This window comes from Megascapheus bottae, chromosome 31 (assembly GCF_031878675.1).
Source record: "Megascapheus bottae isolate mThoBot1 chromosome 31, mThoBot2.hap1, whole genome shotgun sequence".
NCBI classification, from domain to species: Eukaryota; Metazoa; Chordata; class Mammalia; order Rodentia; family Geomyidae; genus Megascapheus; species Megascapheus bottae.
In genome coordinates, this window is record NC_143539.1 from 9,243,363 (window position 1) to 9,263,232 (window position 19,870).

The window sequence follows — 19,870 nt, forward strand, 5'->3', positions numbered from 1 at the left end:
CTTAATGCTCATGGACAAGACTGTTCCATTCAGTGGATGGGAGCTCTCCCCCTATTATTTTGTAAATATTGAAGACAACGACATCTTTTACATATTAATAAGTACTCACAGCTGGCAGTTGGCTTAATTTTGGTATATTTCATGTCAAAATAAGTACTACAGTTGTGATTAGCTGAGGGACAGGTTCTCCTTCCACAAAATTGAATTATTATTGTTATTTTAATGCTCCAGATAGCCAGTCGTTGGTAGCTCATACCTGTAATTCTACTCACTCAGGATGCTGAGACTGCGGGTCTCAGTTCCAAGCCAGCCTGGACAGCAGTGTCTGAAGCTTCTCCAATTAATCATCAAAAAGCAGTTGGTTAGCTGGGTGCTGGTGGCCCATGCCTGTAATTCTAGCTACTCAGGAGGCTGAGATCTGAAGCCAGCCCAGGCAGGAAAAATATGGGACAGTCTTATCTCCAGTTAACCACCAGAAAGTAGGAAGTGGTGCTGTGGCACAAAGTGGTAAAGTGCTAGCCTTGAGTGAAAGAGCTCAGTGCAAGTGTCCAGACCCTGAGTTCAAGCCAACAACTGACAGCGAAATAAGCAGTTAGTGGAGCTATGGTTCAAATGATAGAGCTCCAGCCTTGAGGGTAAAAAATTAACTTGAGTTCAAGACCCAGTACTGGCACATACACAAAAAATGTCCCGTATTAGTGAAGGAGTTGAGGCGCTCTCTCTCTCTCTGTCTCTCTCTCTCTCTGTCTCTCTCTCTTGCATTCTTCTCTCCCTCTCTCTTCCCCCCCCCCCCCCCCCCCCGTTTTGGTTTTTGTTGTTGCTATTTTGTCAGTCCTGGGGCTTGAAATCAGGGCCTGGGCGCTGTCCCGGTCCTCTTTTGCTCAAGGCTAAAGCACTACTTCTGGTTTTCCAGTGACTCTTCATTGGAAAGAAGACTCTCACGGACCTTCCTACTTGGGTTGGCTTCAAACATCTGTCCTCCTATCTCAACCACCTAAGTAGCTAGGATTACAGTGTTCGCCACCTGTGCCCTTCTGATTTGAGTGTCTTCACTGAAAGTAGCCACTGCGTTAGGGGCAGAGCGTGTTTGCCAAGTTCTTAAAGACAGAACCACCTGGGCCTCTAGGCCTCAGTCTCAGCACTGTTTCTGTCTCTGTCTCTCTCTGTTTCTCTGTCTCTGTCTCTCTCTGTGTCTCTGTCTCTCTGCCTCTGTCTCTGTCTCTGTTTCTGTCTCTGTCTCTCTCTGTTTCTGTCTCTCTGTCTCTGTCTGTCTGTCTCTGTCTCTGTCTCTCTCTGTGTCTCTCTGTGTCTGTCTCTCTCTGTCTCTCTGTCACTCTCTCCCCATATGTACATAGATTTACAGAGACAGATCATCAGCCACATTGCCTGTGCTCCTGCCCACACTTAACCATGGCCCCGCCCCCGCCACAGACCACGCCCACTAAGGCTCCGTCCCCCGCCAGACCCAGACCAGACCCCGCCCCCGCCACAGACCACGCCCACGAAGGCTCCGCCCCGTCAGGCCCAGACCAGGCCCCGCCCCCATCCCGACCACGCCCACGAAGGCTCCGCCCCGTCAGACCCAGACCACGCCCCGCCCCCGCCCCGCCCCCGCCCTAGGACCACGCCGGGTTCAGCTGACGCGGCACTTCACGTGACTCAGGAGCTGAGTAAACATGGCGTCCTCCGCCCGGTGAGTGCTGGTTCCTCTCCCTCTCGCCCTCTCTCCCCCGCCCGCGGGCCCGGAGAAGCGTCCGTCCATGTCCTGCGCCGGACGGATGGGTGAAAGCCCGGGGCAGCACGCCGCGGGCCCTGCATTTGGACTCGGGGCGGCGGTCCCGCGCCGGTGTCCCCCCGCTCCGCTGCCCTCCGGGCCCCCGGGGGCTGCCGCGGCCGCGCGCCTCAGGCGGCGGCGCTGCGGGGCGGGCGCGGCGGGGGACGCGTCCCCGCAGCTGTCTCCGGGAGGGGAGCGGGGCCGGGGGTGCGCGCGGGCCCTCCCCGCCCTCCCCCGGCAGTGCGGGGACGCGGAGTCACCCCCTCTCCACCCCGTGGGCCAGGGGCCTTGTGTGTCCCCTTGGCTTCTTATGCTGACAGTCGAAAGGCAGGGCCTGACTCGGGTTCTCAGAGCCCTGCGTTTGCCGTACTTCTACAGAATTAAAAACAAAACACACACACAAAGTGGAGTGGTGCCAGTGAGGAGGAGGAAGTGAGGGCAGATGTGGAAATGCTGGGAGAAGGGAAAGAGCTGAGCCGAGAATGAGTTTTGTTTTGTTTTTTAATTTATTTTCACATCAGGGCTGGGGCTGGAGCTCAAGGGTCTGGGTGCTGTCCCTTAGCTTTTCTGCACAAGGCTGGCTCTGTACCACTTGAGTCACAACTCTTTATTTCCAGCCTTTTGCTGGTTAATTGGAGTTGAGAGTCTCCTGCCCCAGTTTTGAACCTCTGGATCTTCGGATCTCAACCTTCTGAATAGCTCGGATTACAGGCTTTAGCCACCAGGTGCCTAGCCAGGCTGAGCTGTAATGACAGAGTTCATAGGGGGACAGAGAAGGGTGGGGGTACATTCCTGGGTTAGAGTGTGTGTTGCTCTGGGTGGCTGTAGACATTCCTGAGTGACTGAAGGCTTGCAGCCATAGCTCCTCCTGCCTCAGCTTCCCAAATGGTTGGATTACAGCTGTGGGCCTTTGCACCTAGCTGGAATCTACTTCTGAAAGAGCTTGCTATCCTGGGAGGAAGTGGAGGCCTGGTGGTGTAGGGTGCTAAGGAAGGTCGGGGTTACCAGAGACAGCACCCCAGATGCCAGTTTGGGAAGCAAGATTAGTATAGGGAAACTGGACGTGGGGAATGAATGATTTTGGGAGGTGAGGAGAATGGCAGCAAAGTTCTCATTTGGTCCCCAAGGCTGAGAGAGCTTCAAATGTACAAGTCAAACATCTAGTTGGCATCTGCTGTGTTCCAAGAACAGCACTGGATCTATCCTTAGACCTTTGGAGCAGATGGACACAGAGGACTCTGAGTCTGCCTACTACCTCTTTGTCTTGGCATGTGCCAAAGAGGGGCATGGACTCTGAGATCAGTTAAGTACAGGATGACCTTTGTGCTTGATGACCTTTAGTACCAAGCTCAAGCAGTGAGCCACACTTCAGGTAGACAACTGTATAGAATCAGCTTTGAACCCTGCCTATGATCCCATTTGAGAGAGCAGAGAGTAATAGATGCAAGCTGGTATCTGCTTGTGGTCTGCTTGGCTCTATCTGGCCTGGCCAGGTAGTCCTAGGGAGTTTGAGGGGCTGTATTTGGGTTTCAGCACTCCAGGCTGACCTAAAGCCTGCTCCTCGGGGCCTGCTGCTTTCCTATAAGTGCAAAGAAACCAGGCTGGGAACTGGCTGGAGGCTGGAAGGAGGGTTCTTGAGCTAGTGCTGATTGTCTGGGTCATCGCATAGAGTGGGTGAGGGAGTAGAACACAGGTCTTGGACAGGGGCAGTATTGGAAAGGAGGCTTGATAAATATAGGGAGCTCTCAGAGCTCACCAGGGCTTCTTAGCCACTCTAGGCTAGTGTGGGGCTGCTGTTTAGAAACTTGGGAATGGGTTGGTTATCTTTATTTTTGCCAGTACCAGGACTTGTACTCAGGGCTTGGGTGTTATTCCTTCATAGTTTTCCCCAAGTTTGACCCACTACCACTTGAACCACAGATCCACTTCTGGCTTTTTGGTTGTTGATTAGAGATAAGAGTCTCATGAACTTTCCTGCCTCTGTGCTGGTGATCCTCAGATTTCAGCTTTCAGAGTAGCTAGGATTACAAGCTACCAGCTCTGTCCCCCACTCATTAGCTGAGTAGTGCTCTGGGAATTGCCGAGCCAGCTGGGGGTAGTAGATGAGCTGCCCTGGGCGTGGACCTGTTGGACCATATGTAGTGCTAAAGTCAGCATTCTGGTGTGAAAGTGTCTGAAAGGAGCCACGTTCTTGGACTAACACTGGTCTCACCCAAAAGTGAACCTTGTGCTCCTGAGCAAAGGCCTCATGCTGGCCCTGAGGGCCTGGGAGTCTGCTAGAGCCAGATTGACACCTCAGTATCTCTTTGCCTTCTCTGGCTTTTCTCCAGGCCCAGTGCTGGCTGTCCACAATCCTGTCTTGTTCCTTGTATACGCTTGAACTCCCCAGCCTCCTCAGAAGACGGGGAGAGAGGAATGAGGAATGCTGGCCAGGAGTGTGAGGCTCTCATCCAGCCAGGATGAATTGCCTGGTCTCAGTAGATGGATTGGTAGCTGGAGCATCTATGCCAAGCCTAATCCAAGGCTGGAGGCCAAGGGTGGGGAAGCCAGCTAGGTCTTGGTTGGCCTCTCTTGGTGGGAATTTGGCAGGATTCAGAAGTGGCTTTTGGATGCAGTTCACAGGTCTTTGTTCTGTTTTGTATCATAGATCCATACATAGCAGTGCAAATCTGTGTACCTGTCTTAGTCAGCGTTGCTACAAAAAAATACTCGAGGCTGGGTACTGTTGTCTCCCGTGGGGGAAAGGATTTGTTTGGCCGACAGCTCTGGAAGCTGTGCGGGCTGAATACATTAGTGAGGGCCTTATGCTACCTTATAGCTTGGTGTCGTGGATGGCATCACATGGTGATGGCACGTGTGAACAAGCACCTTGTGTGGAAGAGGGGTCACGTGGCAGGAGGGTCCCTTCAGAAAGTCAAACTAAAACAACCCATGTGCATGGCAACCGTTCTGGTCCTGTGATATCTAATCACTCTGAGATAAGTAGAATCCTGTGTATGTGTAGGCACATGTATGCACATGTGTGTGCACCAGTTCTGGGGCTCCAACTCAGGGTCTGGACTGCTGTCCCTTAGCTTTCTTCTTCCAGATTGGCATTTTACCACTTGAGTTACAGTTCCACTCCCAGCATTTATTCCCTCCCTCCCTCCTTCTTTCCCTCCCTCCCTCCTTCCCTTCCTCCCTCCTTTCCTTTCTTCCTTCCTTCCCTCCTTCCTTCCTTCCTTCCTTCCTTTTTCTTTCTTCTGTGAGTGATAAGAGTCTTGTGGACTTTTCTGCTTGGGCTGGTGATTTTCAGATCCCAGCCTCCAGAGGAGCTAGGATGATAGATTTGAGTTTGGCCTGTGGCTTCCTCTTTTGCTTCTTAGAAGGAATAGAGTCCCTTGGGCTTGGGTGTTGGAGGTTGTGCTTTCTCACTTAGTGTCTGCAGGGCCAGCTGTGTGGGGAGGGGGGGCAGGGGCTGTCAGGTTCACAAGATGTTACCAAGATGAGTTCTTGTATCCCCTTGGCTCAATGTGACAGGCAGGCTGGCCTGGCCTGCTTGATCATCTGACTGCTTGTCCAGCCTTCCAGGAGGAAGGAAACACATGTGCTAGCGAGAAGGGAGTGAGGCTGTTGCCTGTGGGTATGTGGCTATTCCCGACTGGAGGGCTTGCTTTCTGCCTCATAGTGCTGACAGAGCACCTCCTCGTGGGCACAGCTGGAAGCGTGGCCCCATGCGTCCTCTAAGGGTGGCACACTCAGCAGACATTTATGAAGAACTTCTTATATGTCAGGCAGGCTGCCAGGATGGGGCGCCCATCTAGAAAGCATATCTAGGTATGTGATTCTTGGTGTCCAGTGTATCTTTCTGTCCCTGGGGGACAGCATACCAAGTAGGTCCAAGGTCCTTACGGTAGAGCCAGAGCTGGGGTTGGTGGCAGTGTTAACTGGTCCATGTTACGGCATTGTTCTTTTGTCTTCACAGTCCTTCCTTCTCCCTGGGGAATGAGACCTTGAAGGTGCCGCTGGAACTCTTTGCCCTGAACAGGCGGCGCCTGTGCCAGCGTCTACAGAAGAACACAGCTGTGCAAGCTGGCTCGGCTGTGCTTCTGCAGGGTGGTGAGGAGATGCAGCGCTACTGTACAGATACCTCCATCGTCTTCCGCCAGGTGAGGCTCTGGCTACCTCCTATCCTCCTGCCTGGCTGTGTGGGTCAGTGACTGTGTGTCTCTGGGACCCTGGAGAGGCCCCCTGAAGGCAGTATGGAGGGCAGGGAGTGCTCAATTTCCTTCTCAATCTTGGCTGCTGGCAGAGCTGTAAAGATATAGAAGGGTAATGGGGTGCAAGCTGGCATGGCTTCATGGAGGAGATAGTATTTGGGCTGGGCCTGGAAAGCCTACATGAATTCAGAGGGCTAGGAGGGTGGTATGCATAGATTATGTCCTGGGCCACAGGCCTGTGACTACAAGGAGGAGGTCTGAGAAGAGGCATGTGACATCTAAGCAGGGGTCAGAGTTCTGGCTTCCATCTCACCCCTGTGGCTTTCTCAGAGCCCCTGTCCTCCTCTGGAAAGTGGTTCAGGCTCTTTGAGGGTGTCTAGAACCTTTGTGATGTGCAAATTAGATGAGGTGAACTTGGCTGAGAATTGTCAGCAGTGCTCGGTTCTCAGGAATGACACTTGCCCAGGCAGGTAGGGAGGAAACTGAGACCTACAGAGAAAATGACTTGCCAGGAGGCAAAAGGGGAATTCGAATCCCATTTTTTGATTCTGTACTTAGTTATCTTTTTGTCTCTGCTGTCTAGTTCTGAGCTGCAGCCTCACACAGTGGGAGCTCCAGAAACTTCCCTAGAGGCGATCAGAGCCTAAAGCTCTGGCCATCTAGCATCCACTTCAGCAGGAGATGGGAATGCAGAGTGGGAGGAGGGGTCTAGTATAGAGAAGATGACGTGAGGGCTGTCTCCTCAGCTGGACCCCAGCTGCCTGTGCAGGGCACATATGAGCCAAGATACTCTGTCAAGGACAACCCTAGTTCTTGGCCAGGAAGCCATTCCTGTCCAGAGGGCTCCTCTGTCCTCAGGAGACACATGCCTGTAGTCTGGCAGGCGACATTTTTTGTTTGTTTTTGTGCTAGTATTGGGGCTTGAACTAAGGGCTTGGGTATTGTCCTTTGGCTTTTTCTACTTAAGGCTGGTGCTCCACCACTTGAGCCATGCAATTCCACTTCTGAGTTTTTGCTGGTCAATTGGAGATAATAGTCTCCCAGGCTTTTTTTGCCCAGGCTGGCTTTGAATCATGGTCCTTAGCTCATAGCTTCTGGGCAGCTAGGATTATCAAGTGTGAGCCACTGGCTTAAGGATTTTTTTTTTTTTTCTGACTAGTCTTGCTGCTGCCATTTGAGGTTTGTATATTTGTCACTTAAAAATTGATCTCCTAAATTCAGCTGTGGACTTCCTGACTGACGTTATTCTGGTCTCATCTTGGAAGAGCTCCTCCTCCACTTTTCACCTTGCTGACGCATTTTAACTTGATTCTTGCTGCTGAATGCTGATGTCATCAGCTGCCCCAGGGAATGGGAGGAGGAGTAAGAAGTCCTGGATGGAATGAAGCATCTGGCTTGGTGTCTGAACAGTCTGGAGCTTGGTACTATTGACTACAGTGTTCTGAGGGCACCTGGTGTGCCCGGCACATGCACCCATCTCACATCATCAGGCAGGAGTGGAGATCCAGGGTGTAGCTAGATGGGAAGCTCACAGTAGAGAGAGGGGCCCCCCACATGACTGTGGTGGGGGGGGCAGTTTCCAAGGGAAAAGGGATGAACACTTGCCTGAAAAGAAGATGTCTTCACTCTTGCAATTCCTGTTTCTATCCTGGTCACTGGGTAACGGGACTCCCTGTTGCCACCACAGGAGTCCTTCTTTCACTGGGCATTTGGCGTCATCGAGTCAGGCTGCTACGGTGTCATTGATGTGGACAGTGAGAAGTCAACTCTGTTTATTCCCAGGCTCCCTGACAGCTATGCCACCTGGATGGGAAAGTAAGGAGCAGTTCCTGTGTCGTCATTACCATGGCTGCTGCTGATTACCTGTGGGGTGGTCAGGAAGGGGCAGTCCCCCCTGTGTGCCCTAAATGGGCACAGTGTGGGGTTTGAATGTGTCCATTGGTACATCTGATTGGCATCGGGGAGGGGAGTGATGGTGGTGGGGCTTTCTGAGACTCATCACTCATTTGCAGGGATGCCTCAGTGCCTGCCTCTGGCCATAGATGAGTCTGTCCTCTGCTGACTCCTCTGTGAGCAAGGTAGAGGCTTTCTAGCTGTGCCCTGTGACTGTGTGGGCTCAGAAGCTGGGCCTCCCACAGTCTCCATGGCACCTGCCCACTCCCAAGTCCTCTGGGAGCTGTTACTGCTCACTCACAGTATGAAGCAGAAGCTGTGCTTATCCAGGTTTGAGGACCCCGCCTTCCAGCCTGTCATTTCTGCCTGGAGAGTGATTATTCCAGGCTAATGTGTAAATTGCAGTCTTCTCTGCCCAGCGCCCCAGAATGCTCATTAACAGATAGGCTGGCATGTCTGTGGCTGCTGTGAGTGACAGGCTACCTGCTAGAAGGATGAGGGTCTTTGTGGAGGGTCAGACTGGATGGCGAGGGCCCAAACCTCCTCTGCTTGCTGCTCTGTCCTCTCTCTACAAGGCTGTTTGTGTGGACTCCACATTTGTGGTGGCAATTCTGCCATCTTGGGTAGGGTCCAGGCCCACATAGTGCTGTCCACAGACTGCTTGGCAGGACTGTAGCATGCCCCTGGGCCTTTAGCTTTGTTGTAAAGACTCAGCTTCAGCAGAACACTGATAGTGGCTAGTACCCATAATCCTAATTTTGGGGGAGATTGAGATCTAGGGATCATGGTTCAAAGCCAACTTGGGCAGAAAAGTTTGTGGGAGTCTTATGTCTAGTTATTAGCAAAAAGCCAGAAGTGGTGTTGTGACTCAAGTGGTAGAGTGCTAGCTTTGAGTAGAAGAAGCAAAGGGAGAGCATAGGGCCCTGAGATCAAGCCCCCTCCCCCCCTCCCCACAGTACACACATGCACACCAAAAACAGCCATATAAAACGTTCAGCTTCAGGCAGAGTTGGCAGCAGAAGAAAGATGGGCTTTGCTTCTCTTGGAGAATCTTGGATGTTAGGGAGGAATGTGGTCTGCAGATATCCATCGAGATGGCCTTTGGGGGTAGGGGAAGGTTTGGATTTCATTGACCCATAATCTTAGGTCTCAGACTCCTAAGAAACTGGAATTACAGGTGTGAGCTACTGATGGCCCTACTCAGGCCCCACCTTTGAACACTGCTACATTGGAGAGCCAGCCTTCAATTCGTGACTCTTTGGGGGATACTCTGATACCTAGTAACCTCGGAAACTTGGGAGAGTTTAAGAGCTGGTCTTACAAGAAAATTCTCCCCGAATTATTTCTCCAAAGATGAATGTACAAGGCAGAATTGTCAGTGGAATGTCTCTAGAGTGGTTGAAACCTCTATGTTAAGTGGCCTGTGGCTCTGAGTGGCACCTGTGATTTTGACCTGGCTGCTGTTTCAGCCTCATGGTGGCCTTGCCTCCTGGCTCACCATGATGTCCCACTGCTCAGAAAGCCAGTTTAGCAGTCAGAGCACATGTGCTCTGTCCAGAGAGAACAATGAAGATAGAATGTGGCTTCAGGTCAAGTCTGATCAGGACTCTACCTGTTTGGAAAGGTAGAAGGGCTGTCTGTCTGTCTACTTTTTTCTTGTGAATACTTGGTGCAAGCAAGAAGTGGGAGTACCTATCTGAGAGTTGAGGATGGATGTCCTCTGAGATGGTGAGAGGAGGGCCCTGGCTCTGCTCTGGGGACTGTGCCATTCCAGTGGCTAAGCCTGAATGAATGTCGCTCCTCACCCTCATCTCTAAAACCAAATGGCACTTGACTTGAGTGCAGGTTTAAAACTCAGGGCCTGATTGGTCTGGGAACAGCTGCTAGCAGTTGGTTTTTCTGGAGTGTACTCGTCAGTAATACAGTAATAATATTCTGTATCTTGGACACAGCTGGGTTCCACAGAGGCTGTTCAAGCGCTCCTTTAGTCTGCCCCTGTTTTGTAGACTTGTGCTGTCATACAGTCTGGCTGACCTTGCAGCTTTGCCAAGTTGGTCTCCCTGGTGGGGAGGTCCTGTGTGCTTGTTGGCAGGCCTGACCAGACAGCCTTGGTCCCATGGGAGATTCTGGCCCCACGGCCAGAATACATTGCAGTCAGCAGGCCTATTCCTTTCTGGGCTCTGGAGGTGGCTCTCTCCTGAATCCCTCTGGTCCTGAATTTTTGGGAGAAGACTTCACTGCAACGGGGTAGTACCAGACAAAGGGGCTTGTTGTCTGGGCTGGAGTTCAGGGAGTGGCTAGATCTGATGTGCAAGCTGCTTCCAGACGCTGTCGTAATCAATAGGGCATCAGGCAAGAGGCTTCTGGGATTACCTGGCCTTTGCAATCAAAACCCACCAGGCTGAGCATTTGACCTTCAGCTTCTCAGCTTCCTTCTGAGCCTCTATCTGATGGCTTTTGAAAATCCATCTGGCAGATACTACAATCCAGAGTCACTCGGGGAAACAACTCCCCCGCCTGTAGGATCTGCCGCCTCCTGCATGAACTGTCTGTGTTGCTTCTATATTGCTGTTAGAGTTGCAGCCGCTTCCGGGTCGGGGGAGTGGGGGTGTGTTAGAGCAGGTAGATGGTAGCTTCCAATTTATTTTTGTTTGGAGTCTTTGCTCGTAGAAGTGTGAAGCCTTTTTGACACGAGAGCATTTCCTCGTCACGTTCCATCAGAATTGGGTTTAGCTGATGACAGCCTTGACTGTGAGATGTCTAGGGTCCTCAGAGAAGGCAGGAAATTGCCTCTGTGATTTAGAGCCATGGACAGCTTTGAGCTGGGTGGGGGGTGTGGGGCATGCAGGGAACAGCTTTGGACCAAGGCCTGAAGATCCCCTCAGGACCCTTTGCTCCAGTCCCTGGCCAAATTGGAATGAAAGAGACAGCGAGCTTGGCCTAGGTTAATGGGGAGGTAGTACTCAATGCACCCCTTATAGCTGTGGGCATTTGGGGTATATGTGGCAGGTGTGTGATGTGTGTATGATGTGTGTCTGTAGTTTTGCATGACAGTTGCCTCCCAGAATGCACCTTGGATCGTGACGAAGCCGAAGGTTCCCACAGCCTCTCTCTGGTTTTAGCCTGGCCCACTGGAGTACCAGGGAGAGCATGGTGGGGGGGGGGGAAGGCGGGGGCGCTGCTCTGAAGGGTACGTAGCAGCCCTCTTTTGAAAGAGGGCTGGCAGGGTTCTTTTGGCTCTTCCTGAGCAGCCTACCCAGGGAGCCCCTCCCCCATCCTAGAAATTGCCACCGTCCCCAGCCAGGCCCTCTAGTGCTGATGTGGTCATAAGCCAGGAGAGGGCTCCAGGAGCAGGCAGGAGGCATTCGCACTGCTCTGAAATCGGCTGCTTCTCTCTGACAACCTAATGACATCTTGAAATGGACTTCCACTCTGCAGCGAGGGCCTCTACGTTCCTCCGCCTGCAAACAGCATGAAAGGCAGCTGTGTTATTGGGAGCTGAAGGCAGGCTCAGACCACTGGAAATTGATGGTGACTGCTGTAATTTGGCCTTATTACTTATTCATTAACCGTATGCAGGTGGTCAGCTAGCCGTCAAGCCTTGCTCTTTGGAATTTCATTTTCTAGAGGGCCCCATCCTGTCTGCAACGTAGCACATTAATTTAATGTCTCTTTCCTACCCCGGGCCTCGAGCAGGGTGCTCACTGGTCCTGCCTCCAGGCGCCTGGAACACCTCCTGCAGGAAGAGCAGGCTGCTTAGGTCCTGGGGGTAGAGATCCTGTGAACTGAGGGGACTTCTGTCACAGCTTCCCTTGCATTGAAAATATTGCTCCATTGGTTTTAGACTGGTTCGTCCTTTCTCTCTCTCTCTCTCTCTCTCTCTCTCTCTCTCTCTCTCTCTCTCTCTCTCTCTCTCTCTCTCTTTCTTTCTTTGTCAGTCATGGCAATTGAACAAGGACAGGGGCCTGAGCCCTGTCCTTGTTGAGGTCTTTTGCTCACGGCTAGTGCTTTGCACTTTGAGCCACAGTTCTACTTCTGCTTTTCTGATGGTTCACTGGAGATAAGAATCTCATGGACTTTTCTTCCTGGGTTGGTTCCCAGATCTCAGCCTTCTGAGTAGCTAGGACTACAGATGTGAGCTACCAGCACCTGGCTTCGTTATTTTGCTCAAGGCTGGAGATCTAGCACTTGAGTCACAGCTCCACTTCCAACTTTTTTTTTTTCCTTCTGGTTCATTGTAGATAAAAGTCTCACAAATTTTCCTGTCCAGGCTGGCTTCAAACTGGGATCCTCAGATCTCAGCTTCCTGAGTAGCTAGGACCAGAAGCATGAGCCAGACGCACCTCTTGCTTTTCTGGATCACGTTTTCATGCAATCTGCAGGATCCCCTCAGTAGAGGGTAGTACTGCTCAGGAGCAAGGGGTCTTTGAGGCCTGTAAGCCAGCGCTTGCAGCAGGTCCCTCCAGAGTCCTGGCATGTGGCAGTGTCTATCCAAACTACTCCTGACTGAGCTACTGGAGGCCGAGAGGTGTCGGACCTTGGCCATTTAACTTTTGAGTTCTGTCTCAAATGCAGAAGCTGAAATGACTGAATTGTGCAAATTTAATTAATGATAGGAGTTTGGTGGCCAGTGATTGCTTAGCAAGGCCAAGAGAGAAAAAATGAGAGGTAGTTGGCTGGCTCATGCCTGTAAGGCTGGGATCTGAGGTTTCAAGCCAGCCTGGGCAGGAAAGTCTGGGACTCTTATCTCCAAGTAAGCACCAGAAAAGCCAGGAGTGGAGCTGTGGATCAAATTGTAGAGTGCTATCCTTGAGAAAAAAGTTCAGGGACAGCATCTAGGCCCTGAATTCAAGCCCTGGGATTGGTGCCAGAAGGAAAGAAAGAAAGAAAAGTTGTTCTAGGGAGTAGTTAGACCAGAGTTCCTTGGATCCACGTGGGTTTCCTCCCGGGCCTTGCTGGCTCCATGTAGCTATGAACTCTTGGTGCTGACCCAGGGCCCTACCTCTCTACTTCTGAAGTCAAGTGTGGAACATTTGTAGAAGCCAGAGAGAGCTGCAGGATTCCAGATCCTGGGCTGTCTGTCATTCATGTCACTTAGCCTAAGAGTGTGGTGTGGGCCACAGAGCACTGTAATTCTCTCTAACCCCTCATTTTATCTGGGGCTCCCCAATGCTTCCTAATCTATATGCCTGAGGGCCCAGGAACCTGGAAACTGTTTTCTGTGTGTTGTCTGAAGCTCTCTGTTGGATGTTACACCTGCTGGTGGCAGTGGGAAAGGATGGGGGTAACTCCTCTGGTGATGTGATGTGGGTCCATTGGTGGGATAGCACAGGTTGGTGTGGATGTACCATTGGGTCATTAGTCTTGGCTGGTGATGGCCTCCCCTGATGTGGTTACCGCCCTTCCTTGTGACTCACCTACCCACCTCGGGTAGGGGTGGAGGCCCTGGGAGGGGCAAGAGCATGAGAGTTGGGTCCAGACCTCCCACTCTACTGAACTATATCTTCTCCCTGGCTGATTTTCCAACTTGGATGGAATAAGCTTGAATTTTTTTTCTCACCTTATTGAGTTATATTGTGATCGACACCTTGAACATGTCAATTAGTTAGGTTTCCTTGAAGGGAAATCCTGGCAGCCTGAGGGGGGCCGGATGAGTTTCTTGTGTCTGAGCATAGGAGCAACACTGACTGGCAGCCCATGGGATCTCAGTGTCTGTAGATGAATGATGGGGTTGGCCAGGCTAGGTGGGGAATGGAGGAAGGAAGAGGCAGATGTGGTTCTAGTGGCCACTCGGTGAGCTGATGCCCTTTTCTTCTGTGTAGACCTGCTTGGTGCTATGCCAGCCTGACACATGGGGGCTTTGAGGCCTGGCTCCCAGGGGCAGGAAGGGAGTTGTATTGAACCACTGTCACACCCTGATCCTGGGTTCTTTGTGCTTTCCTTTGAGGATCCATTCTAAGGAACACTTCAAGGAGAAATACGCCGTGAATGACGTCCAGTACGTGGATGAGGTAAGTAGCTGGGTGTCTTCAGTCCTCCCACTGCCTGACCACCAGCCCTCCAGCAACACCCCTGATTATTCTAATACGGGGGACAGGTAGGAAGCATTTCTCAGACCACCGATCTGAGCAAGCTATTCCTGGTCCAGGTGGCAGTGCTAGTGCCATGGATTGCAGCCACTGGAGAACAACAAAGGATGTTGCCTACAATCAGATGGATACCGAACTGCCAGCCACTGTGGGTTTAGCCTTAGCCTTCATTCTTGAAGGCCCGTGTCTGCTGCAGGTTCGCCGTCCGATGTGTATGAGGCAGGCACCTCCGACTACTTTCCTCTTGTGCCCATGGTGCTCCATCTTGACTGCCAGAGAGGCTGGACTGCCTGGGAGATCAAGGCTCACCATGGCCTGCGGCAAGGCAGGGGCACTGATTTGAGAGAACTGAACTGTAGTTGTGTTCACCTGGCTTCACTTCAAGCCAGTGACGCAGATTTTTCAGGGTATACTCACGCATCTCTGTGGAGAAGGCACATTGCAGGCTGCCAGGCCAGGAAAGGTTTTATAGTTGGTTTGGTTCCAGGGTCCATTCAAGCCAATGGGATCAATAAAAGGCATTGTCCTGCCAGGCTGGCAGACATGTCGCCGGCTCACTGTATTGGGCCTGATCGGCCTGCATATCAGGCAGCATGGCAAGGGTGGCTTTCTCCTCTGTATTCCTAACCAGCTTGTCCGGAGAGTCATTGTGGAGAGAAAAAGCATCAGCCCGCACATTTGTTATCCAGTTTGCTCTCCCAAGGACAATAGCAGATACAATCCCCAAGTGCCTGCTCGCTCCGCTTCTGCTGCCGTAATTGACGGGATCGTTGTGCATTGATGAATGCAGACCCTTCACATCAGTGAAACAACACACTCAGGGCCTGACACTCACAGCTCTGTTCCTTTTCCTGAGCCTCCCTGCTTCTCCTTGAGGAGATGGGCGGGGGAGGAAGGGCTTTAGCCAGGCTGTTCACAGGCTCAGGGGCTCAGCCATCCTCCAAGCTTTCTTTTCTTTTTCTTTTTTGTTTAGTTGTGGGACTTGAACTCAGTGCCTAGGCACTGTCCCTGAGCTCTTTTGCTCAAGGCTAGTGTTCTACCACTTTGAGCCACAGCTCCACTTCCAGTTTTCTGGTGGTTCAATAGAGATAAGAGTGTCACGGACTTTCTTGCTTGAGCTGGCTTCAAACCTCAATCTTCAGATTTCAATCTCCTGAGTGGCTGAGATTCTAGGCATGAGCCACTGGCACATGGCATGTGTGCTTATTGTTAAGTAATGGTGGCCTGTTAACTCTGTTATACTTTGTGGCTGTTCTGAAGTGGATTTTTGCTTTCTGCCTTTTCAGATTGCCAGCGTCCTAAGGTCACAGAATCACTCTGTCCTCCTCACCTTGGTAAGTAGCTGGTGTCCAAGACCCAGGAAAGCTTAGCACTGGGGAGGAACTCCAGAGGGTCATGGGAGAGGAGCAAGAAAACAAGAGGAATCATCACAGTATTGTGCCAACTACAGAGACTCAGTCAGTTCAAATGGCTGACCCTGTAGGAGACAGGGTTCCCAGTGGGAACTTCTGGCTTTTTGCTAGTTAATTGGAGATGAGGGTCTCGCAGACTGCTACCCAGACTGGGTTTGAACTGTGATCTGCAGATCTCAGGCATGAGCCTGGCTATTCCACTGTTTTAGGGGCAAAGAAGGGGTTTCCGTTAATGATTGGTCCAGTGTGTTTTATTAGGGTGTACATCTGGCTGGGGCTCCTTTGTCGGGCAAGGTAGGAGGGCAGGGGTTGGCTGGTTGGAGTGGGGCTCCCATCCTTACTCTCCTGAGCCTGGCTAGGCCTTCCTAGATAGGCTCTGAGGACTCTGTATTAGTTCTCACACCCCCTTCTCTCCAGCGTGGTGTCAACACAGACAGTGGCAGTGTCTGCCGAGAGGCATCCTTCGAGGGCATCAGCAGGTGAGTCCAGGGGCCTGTGGCCATTTCTCCATCCTCATCTTTATACCTCCAGTCTGCACAAGCATGTCGTGTACAGGAGGTTTCTAAAGATTGACTTGATTGGATGTTGTTTTGTTTTCATGGTGCTGGGGATTGAACTCGAAGCTTTTTGCTTATGTGGTATGTCCTTTGCTACCTGAGTCATGAATCCAGCTCCTTTTTACATTGGTTATTTTCAAGGTAGGATCTGACTTTCTATTAGGCTAACCTGGACTGCCAACTTCCTGCTTGTGCTTCCCTACAGCACTGGGGATGGCCGCATGCACTGCGCCCAGCCATTGTGCATTTCTATAGCTGGGATTATACAGGTCCTCCATACCATGCCTAGCCATTGAATGAGATGAGGTCTCTCAAATTTGGATGCCTGGACTGTCCTTGAGCCATGGTTCCCTGACGTATGCCTCCTAAGTAGCTAGGATTATGCACCCAGGAATACTGAACGTTTTGAAGAAATGTTGAAAAAAACTGCCTTGCCTGAATTCACCTACCAGTACTTTCAGGAGCAGTGACAGTGCTCCTTGCTCCTGCACTGTGTAGACCTGCCCTTTAATCATGACAGCAGCAGCTCACTTGCTTTATCAGCCCTCCCTCCCATGACCTTCAGAGAGTGCCACCTGCCAGTGAAGTGTGTGACCTGCGGGGAGGGGGAGGCCTCCACCCCCAGGCTGGCTGGTTCTGGGGGAAGTGGGGTGTATGTGGGCTTGCCTGGTGGGACTGTTCCTGCTGTAGACGAGACCTCATGGGGAGGCCCCTGCTCCGTGAGGCTGCCAGGGGTGAATGATGGCCACCCCAGCCCTGGTCCTCAATCTGGAACCCTACCACACATCCTGTCAGCCGCCATGTCCTCTATTGTCCTTTGGTGGACTGAGGCAGCGATGGAGGATGCGTCTTATAATTATGTATGAGCGCGTGCTGTGGGACCATGCGTGTGTGCAGTGGAGGGGTGATTAGGAAGGATTATGAGCTCATGAATATGTATCACCCCCCACCCCCGCCCTGTGATAACAGCTATGGGGATAGAGGAACGGGTATCAGCTCTGCTGCTTTGTATCATCCCGATCTCTGCACCCTCTCCAGAGATTGCCCAGTTCAGCCTTGGGGTGATGTACTCAGAACTGAGGAGCCGCATCTCTCCTCAGCCTCCCCATGTCCTCTGGACACACTGCCAGGCGCCACATAGAGGAACCCTGCTCACCAATCTTGTCCAACACCATGGGTATTTCCACCAGATCTCTGAGGCTGGGTGTGCCTCTTGGGAATGGGTCCTGAACTGGGAGGGGGGGTTCCCTAGTGCTCACACACTGGCTCTATGACCTTGAACTCCTTGTTTCCCCCATGTAGTACTGTGGGCCAGGTGGACTCCAGCATGGCTGAATCCCTGGCTGAATGCCCCATGAGGTGACATTGGAGACACAGGTGGAGCCCCAAACTGCCCCAGGTCCATAATCACTGCCAGGGGGGACAGCAGTGGAGGTCACATCCCATCCCCTGATGGGGAGGATTTCCTGATGTGAAGTCTAGCTCTCCTTTGCAATAGGCAGCCCCCCCACCAGTTTCTGTCTCCTGTGGGTCCTGAGACCCCACAGTCCTTATCTGAGCCCGTGCTCTGCAAACTCTACCTCTGCCCAGTCAGCATTCAGACACTGCAGGGTGCCAGGGACTGCCTGAATCTCACACCATCTCTCCCAGCCCTCCTGGCTGCACTGTCCGAAGCCTGTGGTCAGAACGGAGACTGGTCTCAGCTCCACAGGCTACAAACTTACAGGGCTGGGCTGGGCTGGGCTGGGCTGGGAGATGCCCTCTTTGCCCAGTGCCGGGTGGATACATTGCCACACCCAGATGATGGACATGGGCTCAGGTCTCTGTCCAAGAGAGAACCCCTACACCTGTCCCTGTGATCTTCGGTCTCCTGATTACTTATGGCACAGTCCCCCCTTTTGGCTCCCTGGCAGGCTTGTCCCATATTTCACATCTCATTGTGTCCGCTCTCATTGCTGGTGTGCTGGCACAGGAGCCTTAAACCAGCATTCCCTACCTTACAGGCGGTGGATACTGACTTGGAGATTTGGCAGGTGTGCCCTCCCACCTCCTTCTCCTTGCACATCTGCATTTCTGGGCTGTGGATCCAGCTTGAACTTGTCCTCCTTCCTGGCTTCCCACTCACCCAGATGTCCAGCACCCCAATTCTGTCTTCCTCTGAGCCAGGCTGGTAGGAAGCTTGACCTTGAGGATAGCTGCTCAGGGCCACACTCACCTGCCTGCCCAGTGTGACTCCAGATGTTTGCTGGGGATAATAATAGCCTGTTTCCCAAGCAAGGCACATCTTGCCGTTGCTCTGCTTTTTAGTCCTCTACCGCTCTGTCCTCGGTTAACTCTTGCTGCCTCATGAAGCTCCTGCAAGTTTTTCTTTAGCTTCTCTGAGGCGCCTTCTCCACAATCTGCAGTTTTGACCTTTCCAATGTAATAGCTGTTCAAGCTTGACCTCTCACCATGTCCTGATGGTTCCTTCCAGTCCACCTTTTGATCCTGGCCTGAAGGGAGGAAGGGATAACAGCGATCTCACCAGTGCCTAACTTGTCCCCAGACTTCTGGGTGAGGCTGTAGCCGCTGAGCATTGTGTGGTTCCGTTGTCTGAGGAAAGAATAGGGCCCATATTTTCTGTCAGCTGGGTTCTTCATTACAAGTCTATTTCTTATCTTTGATATTCAGTGAACTGCTTTGCATATTTGAAGACAATTGGCTACAAATTAATTCCATTGAAATAAGCAGTTAAATATGAAATGCTGGGTGGGGGGTTGTTAATGCAGGAATATTAATATCTGAAGATGTGAATTTTAAGACCCAGGAAGTAGAGGCACATTATTAAAATGATACATGGCAAAATGCCAATTGGTGATTTGGGGACCAAGACTTTCTGGTTACTGTTGGCTTATTTTTCAAGTTACTATTTAGTTACAGATTTGGTCTGTGGAAATCTTCACCAGCGATGCCCTGTCCCAGCCCTGGAGTAAGGGAGTAGATGGGAAAATGCCTGCAAGTCTCCGTCTCCTCCCCTTTTCTCTTTTTGTGCCAGTATTAAGGCTTGACTTGGGACAAGGGTGCTGTCCCTTAGCTTTTTTTTTTTTTTTTTTGCTAAAGGCTAGTATTCTGCCACTTGAGCCATATCTCTACTTCTGTTTTTTGTTTGTTTGGTTGGTTTTGGTGATTAATTGGTAATGAGAGTCTCACAGACTTTCCTGCCTGGGCTGGCTTTGAGTATTGATCCTCAGATCTCAGCCTACCAAGTAGTCAGAATGACAGGCATGGTCCATCACCGATTTTGTTTTAAGACAAGGATCTTGCTCTTCATCTCAGGCTAGCCTCCAAATTATAGTGCTATTGCCTCAGTCTCCCCAGTGCTGAGATTACAGGCAGGTACTATCATACTCAGTACACTAGTTTGAGTTAATTTTTGCATGTGGTGTTAGGGAGGGTTCCAACTTCATCTTTTTTTCATGTGATAACCACTGGTTTCCACACTTTATTGAAACAGCTTCCCTTCAACACTCTTGTCAAAAGCGAATTTTTACAAGCATTGTATAATTCTACTTATACAAAGTATCTAAGATAAATTTATAGAGACCTAAAACAAAGCAGTGGTTACCAACAAGTGGGGAGGAGAAGGAACAGGGAATTCCTTTTTTAATGGACCCAGAGTTCCACTATGGGGCGAGGAAAAGCCCTGGCAAATGACTAGTAAGTATGATTGCGCATCAATCTGCCTAATGTCACTAAAGAAGTGTATACTGAAAAAAAATGGCTAAACAGGCAAATTTGATGTGTGTGTACTTTATACCACAATTCGAAAGAAAGATTGTCTAGGAATGTGCCTTAGTGGAAGAGTGCTTGCCTAGTATGCATGAAACCCTGGGTTCAATTCCTCACTATTATATAAACTAAACACCAGAAGTGGTGCTGTGGTGGAGTGCTAGCTAGTCTTGCACAT

At 51.3% G+C, this 19,870-nt stretch overlaps 1 protein-coding gene across 1 annotated transcript in view; it reads left to right on the plus strand.

The window, feature by feature from the left end:
• Window positions 1-1,606: 1,606 nt before the first annotated feature.
• Window positions 1,607-19,870, plus strand: part of Pepd (peptidase D) — an 84,090-nt gene continuing 65,826 nt past the window's right edge. Inside the window, exons 1-6 of the mRNA XM_090322065.1 lie at window positions 1,607-1,693; window positions 5,739-5,922; window positions 7,661-7,788; window positions 13,814-13,877; window positions 15,242-15,289; window positions 15,785-15,846. Of these exons, the coding sequence (XP_090178191.1) occupies window positions 1,677-1,693; window positions 5,739-5,922; window positions 7,661-7,788; window positions 13,814-13,877; window positions 15,242-15,289; window positions 15,785-15,846 (503 nt within the window). The 5' untranslated portion in view covers window positions 1,607-1,676. The remainder of the gene's footprint in view (window positions 1,694-5,738; window positions 5,923-7,660; window positions 7,789-13,813; window positions 13,878-15,241; window positions 15,290-15,784; window positions 15,847-19,870) is intronic.